The sequence below is a fragment of the Mobula birostris genome, chromosome 17 (genome assembly GCF_030028105.1).
Source record: "Mobula birostris isolate sMobBir1 chromosome 17, sMobBir1.hap1, whole genome shotgun sequence".
In the NCBI taxonomy this organism is placed as follows: Eukaryota; Metazoa; Chordata; class Chondrichthyes; order Myliobatiformes; family Myliobatidae; genus Mobula; species Mobula birostris.
In genome coordinates, this window is record NC_092386.1 from 28,626,267 (window position 1) to 28,639,515 (window position 13,249).

General features: G+C 39.4%; 1 protein-coding gene across 8 annotated transcripts in view; it reads left to right on the forward strand.

The window, feature by feature from the left end:
- The window catches only part of LOC140211578 (dmX-like protein 1), a 199,880-nt gene that overhangs the window by 160,352 nt on the left and 26,279 nt on the right, over nucleotides 1-13,249 (forward strand). For all 8 annotated transcript variants that reach the window (XM_072281438.1, XM_072281440.1, XM_072281439.1 and 5 more), the window contains 3 exons: nucleotides 50-191; nucleotides 9,755-9,815; nucleotides 11,165-11,292. In XM_072281438.1, coding sequence (XP_072137539.1) covers nucleotides 50-191; nucleotides 9,755-9,815; nucleotides 11,165-11,292 — 331 coding nt within the window. The remainder of the gene's footprint in view (nucleotides 1-49; nucleotides 192-9,754; nucleotides 9,816-11,164; nucleotides 11,293-13,249) is intronic.

Here is a 13,249-nt window from a genome sequence, read left to right on the forward strand (position 1 = left end):
ACATTTTATCTCTGATTTAATACTCTTATTTATTTGTATTTGTATGTAGATCAGATGAATTCTTGGTAGTTCATGCAAGAGAGGATTTCGGTGATTTACAGTGTAGCACACCATATACTCCCAGCGTTCCTGGCACCCCTATAAATGTGCCCTGGTTAGGCAGCACACAGACAGGCAGAGGAGCATCTGTGGTGAGTTTAAATTTAATTTGATCAATTTTACAGAGACTGTTTTTAAAAACACATACCAAATGATTGATGAAATAACAGAGCAAGGTTTCAAAGGTACATTTAATATCAGAGAAATGTATACAATATACATCCTGAAATTCTTTTTCTTCACAACCATCCTCAAAAACAGAGGAGTGCCCCAAAGAATGAATGACAGTTAAATGTTAGAACCCCAAAGCCCCTCCCACCAGCTCCCCGCTCCCACGTGTAAGCAGCAGCAAAACAACAATCCCCCCTCCCCCACCAGCAAAAAAAAGCATCGGTGCCCCACCGAGCACTCAAGCGTGCAGCAAAGCATCATTAAAGACACAGACTTCCAGTACACCAAAGAGTACTTGTTCAAACTGTAACTCAGCATACCTCAGGCTCTCTCTCTCCCTAATAAGGGAAAAAGAGATGTCTCTGTTTCACAGCAAGAGGGGAGATGTAACAAACAACTCAGTGATTTACGATGTTAAAAGTCTGTTGCATCGCTTTTTCTGAGCTCTGTGCCCAATGAACTCAGGTCTCTGGGCACACAGGCAGAGATCTTCTGTCTCCCACGACACACCGATTTCCTGCAGAGGCACTGACCTTGGGTCCGTCCACCTCCAGGGCCATGAAATCCTGAAACTCCGAAGGCAAGCTAATCTTCTAGGCCGCGTCCTTGGTATATCGAATAGCGGCCAGTCGTGAGACCCCGAGAGCGAGTCTCATTCCCGCAAAGAACAGAAGTCAGCACGTAACTCCAGGTCAGGATGTTCAAAAAAACCCTGAAAGAGAAAAATAGAGATATTAAAGATAGAAATAGAGCTGTTTCTGAAGATGCAAGCAAAGAGGTCGCCATTAGACGCCATTGTCTCCGAAGCTCCAAGGCTAACAATGCTAATGTTCACTCTAGGATTTAATTTAACTTCCATATGTATCTTTTGGTTAAAGAGGTAAAGAAAGCCAGCAATATGATTCTACTTCTGTGGCTTTGTTGTGCTGTACGTAAATTAAATTGCACTTTTTTATAATTATATCATTTGCCTATCTGTTTTGGTTAAGTTACACCATTTAGAAAACATACTCTTCTCAGCTTTGGTGCATTAAATATAAAAGAAACAGTGGTATAAGATTACACCTCCTGAAATTCCAGTCACCACAATTTATTGATACAGAAATGCCTTCCACATCTGGCAATTTATATGGTACAGGCAGTCCTGAAGTTACAACAGGGTTCCATTCCTGGGAACTGTTTGTAACCCGAACTACTCATAAGTGAACAATAATGGAAGAAAAGCAAGATGTGGTAAAAATCATAGCAGACCTGTCACCAGAGTGAGCATGCACAGGGAGAGCAGTGCCTGTCAGCTTCACTGATTCAGTGAAAAAGCGAGTGAAACTGCTCAATGCTATTAGCTCTGCTTGGCTTCACCCACCTCTGTACGGCATGGGATGAGGAGGAAAGATTTGCGGGAAATCGCTGTTTCCACCCGGTAGAAGATGCTTGCAGCCCCACAGCAGCTGACCTTATCGCCAGTCTATAAACTCTTGTGCATTTGTATAGTGTCTCCATAAGTTGGGCATTTGTAAACTGAGGAGGACTTGTACGAGACAATTAATTGTCACTGGGAATCTCAGCTGATCGAGGTTTAAGATAAATGACGTTCTTTGGGAAATTACTACAATAAAGGTAATGAAATTGTCATTACCATTCAATGTTTACAGCAACTCATAATTTTATTTGAACGTAGATCAATGATTTGTAAATTGTTACGGAATATTACCTCATTTCCTGATTGTAGTAATGCACCGGGCAATTTAGAATTATAGACAGATCAACTGTAAATATTTTTCACTGGTGATGTCTGAATATGTAGCAGATTTTCCGTTATTGCTATTTGACTCTCGCAAGGACCTGACCAATGAATGTTGATCATATGACTTTTAATGCAAGTCACATTTGAACAAATAGTTTAAGCAATTTCCTCCTTTCTTTATGATGGCTTAGAACCTCAGCTCTCCACATTTTTGAAATATTCTTAAAGTTCAAGTAAATTTATTGCCGAAGTACATACATATCACCATATATAACCATGAGATTTGTTTTCTTGTGGATGTACATAATAAGTCCAAGAAACACAATAGTATCCATGAAAGACCACACCCAACAGAATGGACAAACAACCAATGTGCAAGAGACAAACTGCAAATAAAAAGAGGGGAGAAAATAAATAAATAAACACTAAATATCCAGAAAATGAGACTGAGTCCTTGAAAGTAAGTCCACAGGTTGTGGATGAGTGAAGTTGAATGATGTTATCCCCTCTGGTTCAAGAGCCTGATGGTTGAGGGGTAATAACTTCCTGAATTTGGTAATGTGGATACTGAGTCTCCTGTACCTTCTTACTGATGGGAGTAACAAGAAGAGAGCATGGCCTGGGTGATGGGGATCCTTGATAATGGATGTTGCTTTCCTGCATCAGCACTCCTTGTAGATGTGCTCAATGGTAGGCAGGGCTTTACCCGCGATGGTCTGTGCCAATGAAATAGCATCTGCTGTGGACCTGTAGGCAAATTGGAGCAGATCCTAGCTGCTTCTCAGGCAAGAGTTGATATGTTTTGAAATCACCCTCTCAAAGCTCTTCATCATAATGGATGTAAGTGCTACTGGATGATAGTCGTTGAGGCAGGTTACCACATTCTTCTTAGGCACCGGTATGATTGAAGCCTGCTTGAAGCATGTGGCTACTTCAGACTGCCGAAGTGAGAGGTCAAAGATATCGGTGAACACTCCAGCCAGTTGATCAGCACAGGTCTTTAGTACTTGACCAGGTACCCTATCTGGGCCGAATACTTATTGTGGGTTCATTGTTCTGAAGCCTCATGTCAGCCTCAGAGACTGAAATCACAGGGTCATTGAGTTGTGGGGGTTTATGAAGGTTCCTCCATGTTTTGACAGTCAAATGGTGTGCAGGAGGCATTGAGCTCATCTAAGAGTGGTCTTGTCACCTACGTCACTTGGTTTCACTTTGTAGGAAGTAATATCGTTCAAGCCCTACCACAGCTGTCTAGTAGCTTTCAGTGATTCAAGTTTTGTTTGGAATTGCCACTTTGCATATGAAATGGCTTTCGGAAGATCATACTTGGACCTCTTTTATCTACCTTACTTGGTTACTAGATCTGACTGCTAGTGATCTATCTTTCAGCAGACTGCGGATCTCATGGTTCATCCGGGGTTTTGGGTTGGTGAAGACTGAATGATTTTGTGGGACAGACTCATCTATGACTTGTTTTTATAAAGTCCGTGACCACTGTGGTGTATGCATTCAGATCCTGAGTCCTTGAACGCGGTCCTTATCTCTGGAACAATGCCTCTGCCTGTAGGCAGGTAGGAGAAGGATAGTCAAGATTTCCCAAATGGCAGTCTAGGTGGTTGAGTATGCTGGGACCCCTAGTGCTTCAGGTTTTCTGTTGATGATAATTGGGCAGAAACGTCTTCAAACAAGCATAATTGAAGTCCCCGACTATGACTTGAAATGCGGCTGGGTGGACTATTTCTTGTTTGGTGATGACTGCATTCAATATTTCAAGTGCCTGATTAACATCTGCTTTTGGCAATATGTAAACTGCAGTCTGGATCACAGAGGACAACTCTCTTGAAAAGTAGAATGGTCAGCATTTAATTATTGGATGTTCCAGGTGGGGGGAACAAGTGTGATAAGACAACTGTGTCCAAGCACCACAAAGAGTTTATCATAAAACACAGACCTCCTTCTTTTGCCTTCCTGTGTATTGAGAAGTCTTCGGGTTTTCCCAGCATGTAACGCATGTCCAGATTGAGCCACGTCTTCATGAAACAAAGCACAGCAATTCCTCATTTTCCTCCGGTACGGCAATCTTGCCTTTAGGTTCTCAGTCTTGTTCTCCAGTGAGTGTAGGTTTTCTAACAAGATGCTGGTTAGAGGAATTTTCATTCCTTGGAATATCAGTCTGGCTTGGAGTCCTCCCCTCCTCCCTCTGTTCCAGCTATGCCTATGTACCTTCATCTGCTTAAAGGTGTGTACCAGCATGCTTGAGAGTTAAGTGCACTAAGTCCATCCATTCCAGTTCTGAAAGGCCTTCCTTTCTCTTTCCCAGGTGCTACCTGACCTGCTAAATATTTTTAGCATTCATTTTACAATATGTTCTAGATGCTTTTGTTGCTTTAGAAAGATATAATGACGATATGCATTGATATTTTGGTAAGAGTTTCAATAATTTGTGGTTTTAGTTCCACAATTTAATTCCTGTAAGCCAGAGATATTTATGTTGCAGATATTAAGTTGCTATTTCTTTTTAGAGGGAACAATTCCAAGTTTTCTAAGCTTCCTCCCTTCTAACTCTTTTTGTACTGAATCCACTGAGATTAGATAGTGTTCAAGTATAAACTGAGTGATAATAGAATTTTTTGAAATCAGAACAATTCTGGTATACTGCCTGACCCGCTGAGTTCCTCAAGCATTTTGTGTGTTTTGCCTTGGATTTCCAGCATCTGCAGATTTTCTCATGTTTCTGGTACACTCATATCAGTTTTACTCAGCATTGGGATCAACCTAGACTTAATTTGGTGGCAGACCAGTCATAAAGTCAAAGAGATATACAGCGCAGAAACAGGCCTTTCAGCCCATCTAGTCCATGCTGAAACCATTTAAACTGTCTATTCCCATCAGCCTGCCCTTCATATCCCTACTATCCATGTACTTTTCCAAACTTTTCTTTTAAAAAAAAGCTTGGTTGCACCATTTGTGCTGGCAGCTCATTCCATGCTCTCCCAACCCTCCAGGTGAAGAAGTTTCCACTCATGTTCCCCTTAAACCTCACCTTTCACCCTTAAGCCATGACCTCTGGTTGTAGTTCCTCCCAACCTCAGTGGAAAAAGCCTGCTTGCACTTACCCTATCTGTACCCCCCCCCCAATAATTTTGTATACCTCTATCAAATCTCTATCTTCTACGTTCTAAAGAATACAGTCCTAACGTATTCAAACTTTCCTTTTAAACTCAAGTTCTCCAGACTCGGCAACATTTTCTATGCACTCTTTCAACCTTGTTTACATCTTTCCTGTATGTAGATGACCATATCTGCACACAATACTCCAAATCAGGCCTGCCTAACATCTTATTCAACTGCGACATAACATTCCATCTCCTGTACTCGATACATTGATTTATGAAGGCCAACGTGCCAAAAGCTTTCTTTATGCCCCTATCACTCATAGAATTTTTTGAGGAAGTAACTAGTAGAGTGGATAGGGGAGAACCAGTGGATGTGGTATATTTGGATTTTCAAAAGGCTTTTGACAAGGTCCCACACAGGAGATTAGTGTGCAAACTTAAAGCACACAGTATTGGGGGTAAGGTATTGATGTGGATAGAGAATTGGTTGGCAGACAGGAAGCAAAGAGTGGGAATAAACGGGACCTTTTCAGAATGGCAGGCAGTGACTAGTGGGGTACCGCAAGGCTCAGTGCTGGGACCCCAGTTGTTTACAATATATATTAATCACTTGGATGAGGGAATTAAATGCAGCATTTCCAAGTTTGCGGATGACATGAAGCTGGGCAGCAGTGTTAACTGTGAGGAGGATGCAGGGTGACTTGGATAGGTTAGGTGAGTGGGCAAATTCATGGCAGATGCAATTTAATGTGGATAAATGTGAAGTTATCCACTTTGGTGGCAAAAGCAGGAAAACAGATTATTATCTGAATGGTGGCCGTTTAGGAAAAGGGGAGGTGCAACGAGACCTGGGTGTCATTATACACCAGTCATTGAAAGTGGGCATGCAGGTACAGCTGGCGGTGAAAAAGGCGAATGGTATGCTGGCACTTATAGCAAGAGGATTCGAATACAGGAGCAGGGAGGTACTACTGCAGTTGTACAAGGCCTTGGTGAGACCACACCCTGGAGTATTGCGTGCAGTTTTGGTCCCCTAATCTGAGGAAAGACATTCTTGCCATAGAGGGAGTACAAAGAAGGTTCACCAGATTGATTCCTGGGAGGGCAGGACTTTCATATGATGAAAGACTGGATGAACTAGGTTTATACTCGTTAGAATTTAGAAGATTGAGGGGGGGATCTGATTAAAACGTATAAAATCCAGGCTAGATGCAGGAAGATTGTTCCTGATGTTGGGGAAGTCCAGAACGAAGGGTCACAGTTTGAGGATAAAGGGGAAGCCTTTTAGGACCGAGATTAGGAAAAACTTCTTCACACGGAGAGTGGTGAATCTGTGGAATTCTCTGCCACAGGAAACAGTTGAGGCCAGTTCATTGGCTATATTTAAGAGGGAGTTAGATAAGGCCCTTGTGGCTAAAGGGATCAGGGGGCATGGAGAGAAGGCTGGTACAGGGTTCTGAGTTGGATGATCAGCCATGATCATACTGAATGGCGGTGCAGGCTCAAAGGGCCAAATGGCCTACTCCTGCACCTATTTTCTATGTTCCTACCTGTAACACCACCTTCAACAAATTATATACCTGTATTCCCAAATCCATTTGTTCTGCTACACTCCTCATTGCCCTACCGTTTACTGTGTAAGACCTACCCTGGTTGGTCCTACCAAAGTGCAAAACCTCACATTTATCTGCATTAAATTCCGTCTGCCATTTTTTAGCCCATTTTTCCAGCTGATGCAGATCCTGTTGTTTAACTTTGAATATTAAGGATAATTCAACTAAGTTTTATGGAAGCTCGAAGGATTTTTTTCAATAAAAGAGGTAAGTTGACAACTTCTCCAAGCATGATTGAAAGTCTTGAATTCTTGTCACCAATTAGAGTTTTGCCTTAGCCCAAAACTACTATCACTTTTACCATACAATATTTATGTTGTTAATGTTAATGTGGTGAATTTGTGGAACTTGTTGCCACATGCAGCTGTGGAGGCCAGGTCATTGAGTGTATTTAAGGCAGAGATTGATAAGTTCTCGATTGGACATGGCATCAAAAGATACGGGAAGATGGCTGGGAACTGGGGCTGAGGAGGAGATAGGAAAAAAGGATCAGCCATGATTGAATGGCTGAGCAGACTCGATGGGCCAGATGGCCTAATTCTGCTCCTATGTCTTAGGTCTTATGTTTAGAAAAAATAAAGGTAACTTTAAGACCCTAAAGAAGAGCATTTTTTCTTCTTTGAGGTTGTATTAGTATTGATTGTCTGATGAGCAGTGAATCCATAAATCAGTTTGTTCCCATTAAATGTAAAATTTTACTCAGGTGGCTATATTGCTGAACACCGATTGCCGAAATCTGAACCAAAAGATAAGTTCAAATTCAGCTATGGCAGGTTGAGAATTTGTACTGTTTAAATAACATTCTGTAAATAAAAGGTTAGCATTGATAAAAGGGACCATGAAAATGCTCAATTGTTACAGTTGATTCATTAATATGAATGAAGCATACTTGCCTGAGAACTGGACTCTTTGCATATTTTCTTAATGTTCGTTCATCATACGAATCATTTTTGGTCAATTCACAATCATCAGGAAGTTAACTCAGGTGTTTTGGACATGGCTTATTGTAGTATGGATGTCATTTCTTCAGCAGCAGTTGTGAAGTTGATGGCATCAGAGTTCACAAGGCTTTTCTTCAACACTGCCAGCAGAAATTGAGTTTTGGGGTGAAGCCTACCTACGCTCTGTTTGTCATGCAGGGTTCAGAAATGAAACTGCTATTAAGTTGTCTGCACTGGCGGCTCATTGATCAAGAGTACCATGCAATGAATCAGGTTCACTCACTGCCAGGTAGTTGATCAGGTGAGGTCACCGTGTGTCTAGGTATTCAGATGCACTGGAGGGCACCATAATCCTCTTTTCATATTTCCTTCATTTGACACTTTTTATGGCCACTGTACCTGGCTGCCACAGAGTCATTTTAGTGCTGTAATGTTTGCCAGCAATCAGCGTGACAATGGCATGTGAACCCACGTTACAGCTTCTGAAAGGTACAGACCCATTTTAGTGCATAAAACTGTGTGCTGCACAAAAGTGTAAACTTTAAGTATTTTAGCCCAATTTTTCAATTCTTTTCAGAATATCAGTGAAAATTAGTGTAATATGCACTAAAATAGGAGCACTAATTTCTATGTGCCTGTCTTGTGCTGGTGTTAACTCTTTTGATACTCAGCATCCTAGCAACATCACTGGCTCTTAGTGAACTTTAAGGTAGCCTGGAAAACCAGTCAGTGGAATTGGGCTGCTGTACTTCTGCAACAAACAATTCAGGCAGCACGACAGAAAGTGAACAATAATTGCCAGACTTGAGAAAGGATTAACAAAATTTAATTGAGTACTTAAAGTGCTGTTTTTGTTTCAATACTTTATGGTATACAGATGGAGTGCTGCTTGGTCCACACATTACATTGTTTTACATCACTTGAAAACAATGGCAAAATAATAATTTCATGCTCTTAGTAGAATATATTTAAGATTGGATTATCATTAATTACTTTACGAATGCCAAAAATCCGTTACTTCAAAATAAGCAGCGCAGCTGAAAAATTGAGGATATTATACAGTAAGTACTTGATTTTGATTGTTTATTTTATGATGGCATTTATCATGAATCATGCAATAGTCACTTGGCAGCTTCCAATGTTTTTATCTCAATATTTATCTGAAATTTAAGTCTTTGATTAGATATGTTTTGTATCCTGGCAGCCCTCTTTCATGTTTGAACCATTTTGAAGTAGTGAGCAACAGAATATTATTGTGCATAAACTGTCAGGATGCATAATGTTTGTTTGCATAGTTCAGTGGAAATTATAACTCTTATACTATGTACCAATGGTTGCAACCCTAGATAATGCACTCCTTCTTAAAGGGAATAAGTGATATGGTTAGCTGCAATTGGGCAAGTAATTGTCACAGAGGGAATTTTCCATAAAAGTTGAACGCCAAAGCAAATAGCACATAAACAGATTATGGTAAGTGGCAGTAAGTGTTACTGCATGTTGAAGAAAAAATATAAAATCTTATATTTCACATAGCGTTTGGTTTTCCAATAGGACACTTCACTCAACTTCACTTGCCCTATCACTGAAATGCTCCTGCTATCTATGGACTCACTTTCAAGGATTCTTCATCTCATGTTCTCAATATTTATTGCTTATTTATTATTATTATTTCTTCTTTTTTGTATTTGCACAGTTTGTTGTCTTTTGCTCCCTGGTTGAACACCCAAGGTGTTGTGATCTTTCATTGATTATGGTTATTATTTTATTATGGATTTATTGAGTATACCCACAAGAAAATGAATCTGAGGGTTTTTTATGATGACGTATATGTACTTTGATAATCAATTTACTTTGAACTTTGAAAATATGCTCAGTTAGAAATTCATCCCTGTTTATGGGCTATATGCACAAAATAGCAATATATGCTCATTGTACTAAATTAAAGAAAATCAAGAGCAAAGTACAAAAAGTCACTGCATTGAAGTTGAACTTCTGGCCTGTTGTTTCTGATTTCCTTGAATTATACACTGTAAATGTTCCTAGTATAACATGCAGTATTAACTTTGACAGATGATTAAGAGGAATATGAATAACGCCAGGAGAATGGCTTCCCATCCAACACTACCTTACTGTGAGTTTTCTGTGAGCATAACCCTGTATGTATGTGATAGTCAAGACTGTATATCTTGAGTTTATTGTCATTTTAGAATTATTAAACTGTCTTTAACATTTTTTGCAATAAATTGCAATTGAGTAAAATATTTTGGTGGGAGTCTTTGTCTAAGAAATAAGTTTTATGTCAGTGAGATGACAGTTTTGAATAAAATATTGATTCTGATGGTATAAGAAGATTGTATTAATGTACATCTTTTGTCAGTCGGGAATCTGGGTGACTGGTGATATAAGGCTCAAAAACATTAATGAAAATTGCTCTATTAAATTATGAACTGTTTTCTTTCCCTGAATGACCCAATTTTGGGTCTGTTTTCTTTCAGAATCAAACTGATAGGGAGAAATTGCTGTATTCTTGTTTCTCCTTTCTGTTAGTGCATTTGTATCATTATATTTGACTGCAGTATTTTCCTGCTAAGGCTTCTTATGTAGCAGGGTTTCCAATCTTTTTTTGTTATGCCATAGACCAATACCATTAAGCAAGTGGTCTGTAGACCCCAAGTTGAGAACCCCTAATACAAAGGATTCAGCCAAAAGATTGTGTTTATTTCTAGGAAGGATATAAAGGGTCTTGGGAAAAAGCTTGTTAGGAGGGTTCCAAGGATGTTTGTTTTCTCTCTAAGGTGGAGAGACTGGAGAAAGTATAGTTCTCATTCGTACTGAGAAAGGGAGATTTAATAAAGATGTTCAAAATCCTAGATAAATAAGGGGGAATAAAGCAATCAGATAAACCAAATGTAAAAATAATTGTCAAAAGAGCAAAAGGAGATGTGAGAAATCTTCCAATCTAAGCTGTTCTCTTGCGGTGTGTATTTCCATAATGCACTGGTGAGTGTTGATCTTGGGGAGAAAGTTCTCTCATAAATATAACTTGTGCTTGCATTGTTTCAGGCAACTGAGAAGAAGATATTGAGTTAGAAGACTAATTCCTCTGATAGTTGAGTTTATTGTTGACAGTTTGAGGGAAATAAAGTTCTGGTTGCCCATCAAATTTTAAATTTATAGGGAGAAGATTATGCATCAACAATGGCAAAAAGCAGATGTAATGAGGAATGTCCTCAGAACAGGCAGATTTAATTTATTACCCACATCTTAACTACGTTTCTCATTGACATTATGGAATATATAAGATGCATCTGGTATACAGTTAACATCTGGTTTCTTCAAAACTATTGCTTTCCCACCGTTTGTATTATATTAATAAAGTGCATCCATTTCATTCAAAATTTTGAAGTTGTTATTGAAATAGTATAAGGCAATAGATCAGAAGAAAATCATTAAATTGTACCAACTTATCAAATTATCTAGATCTGACTGGTGCTCAAGATGGTAGTGTTCGGATATTCGAATGGGGCCACTCACATCAACTAGCATGCTTTCGACCTTCTGGCAATTCAAGGATAACAAGAATCCGATTCAATCATCAGGGTAATAAGGTATGGTATCTAGGAAAGGAATTTTTTAAATATATTTACTTATTTAGAGGATCAGCACACAGTAGGCCCTTCAGACCCTCTAAGCCGCACTGCCCCAGCAACCCCAGTAAACCCCGATTTAACTCTAACCTAATCATGACCAATTAATCTACCCAGTTTGTATTTGGACTGTGGGAGGAAATGGGAGCAGCGAGGTAAAATCCACGCATTCCACGGGGAGGATGTACAAACACCCCTTACAGAAGACACCAGAATTGAACACTAAACTCTGATGCCCCGACCTATAGTAGCGTTGCGCTAACAGCTATGCTACCGTGGCGCCTACAAAGGAAGGCGCCAGTTTTACTGTTTTAGTTTTACTGTTTTTCGACATTATGTCATCACCTCAATGAGAGATGACTATAATAGGCAGTTTATATACACATTTGGCAACGAGGATCATTCTTGTGGTTGCAAGAAAAGTAATTATGAATGTCATCAGATTCTCTCAAACCTGTTTTTGGTTTGCTGTTGTATTAAATTGAATCTCCTCTACATTCTTCCATCCGCTACCTTTGCAATCCCATTCCAACCCTGCTTTTAACCTCAAATGTAACAATTTGCAAGGAGATTTTCATTGCATTGCCAAGATAGAAAGATCATCCATTTAGTTGTCTCTACCACTCTACCACTTCTTGCCAACAAAGATTTTTTTTAAATTTCCTTAGGCACTCCCTTTCTGATTTGACCATAGCGAGAGCATCCAAGCAGTATGTCATCTTGTGGTAATTTAAGAGCCTTCTCTTTGGTTTTGTCCTATCTGCATGCTGCCCTTGATAACAATAAATTTCAAGTCAATTTTCATTCATGTGCCTGATGCTTCCATCTTCTACCACTCTCTGTCTCTGACCATTTGCAGTTCATATTACACTAAAATTGGGCACCATGGCAGTTTAGCAGTTGACATGTTGCTATTACCTCCTGGGGTGTTCTGGAGTTCAGAGTTCAATTTCAGCACTATTCTGCAAGGTGTCTCTATTTTCCTCCGTGGAATGTGTGAGTTTTCACCGGATCCTCTGGTTTCCTTACACAATCCAAAGATGTACCGACTAGGTTAATTGTCCCATGATTAGGTTAGGGTTAATCGGGTTTGTCGGGGGTTGATGAGGTGACATGGCTCATAAGGCTGGAAGGGCCTACTCCGCTCTGTATTGCTAAAAAAAAAAAAAAAAAATCCTAACACATAATTGCACCATTATAAGATAATTATTCTGGTGCATCCAGCCTCTTACTCTTGATATTCTGCAAACTTTTGCTTGTTGTAAACTCTGCTGTTGATTAATAGCATAAAGAGGACTAATAGCATGAAATATTTTCTTTTGTTTCCAATCCTCTTTAGTGGCCTGTTTTAGTTCTTGTAATGCTTTCACAAGACTATACTTATGTCTTTCAAAATCCTCATTCCATTGTAACCTTCTCTATCTCTACTTGCCATTGTCAAAAACACAAAAATAAAAATTGGGCTGTGACAAGAGAAACAGTTAAATGATTCAGATCAATTATCCTTTATTCCTTTTCACTTGCCTTGAGACCTTATGTAGCTTCCTACCTATCTATGCATATTTAATAGTAGTCATCAAAAATAGTTTTTTGCCCTTTTATCTTGAACTGTTAATGAATCTCTAATGAATATTATGTGTTTGTTTATAGCAAGTTTATTAAAGTTCATTAAATATAATCTAAAGCCAATTTCCATGTCAAGAAAGTGGACCTAAACGCAGGTAAATTGGAACCAGAAGTGGACAGAACAGTGTGCTATCTTTAAGGAAGCAGTGGTTCTAATAAAGTGGAAGCACATGAAAAGCAAAGAAAGAAAAACAATTCAGAACTCCCCAGATGGCAAAAGAGATGCAGCAGAAAAGCAAAAAAAAAGGCTGCTTATGAAAATGTAGGGATTTAAATTTCATCATGACCCAGG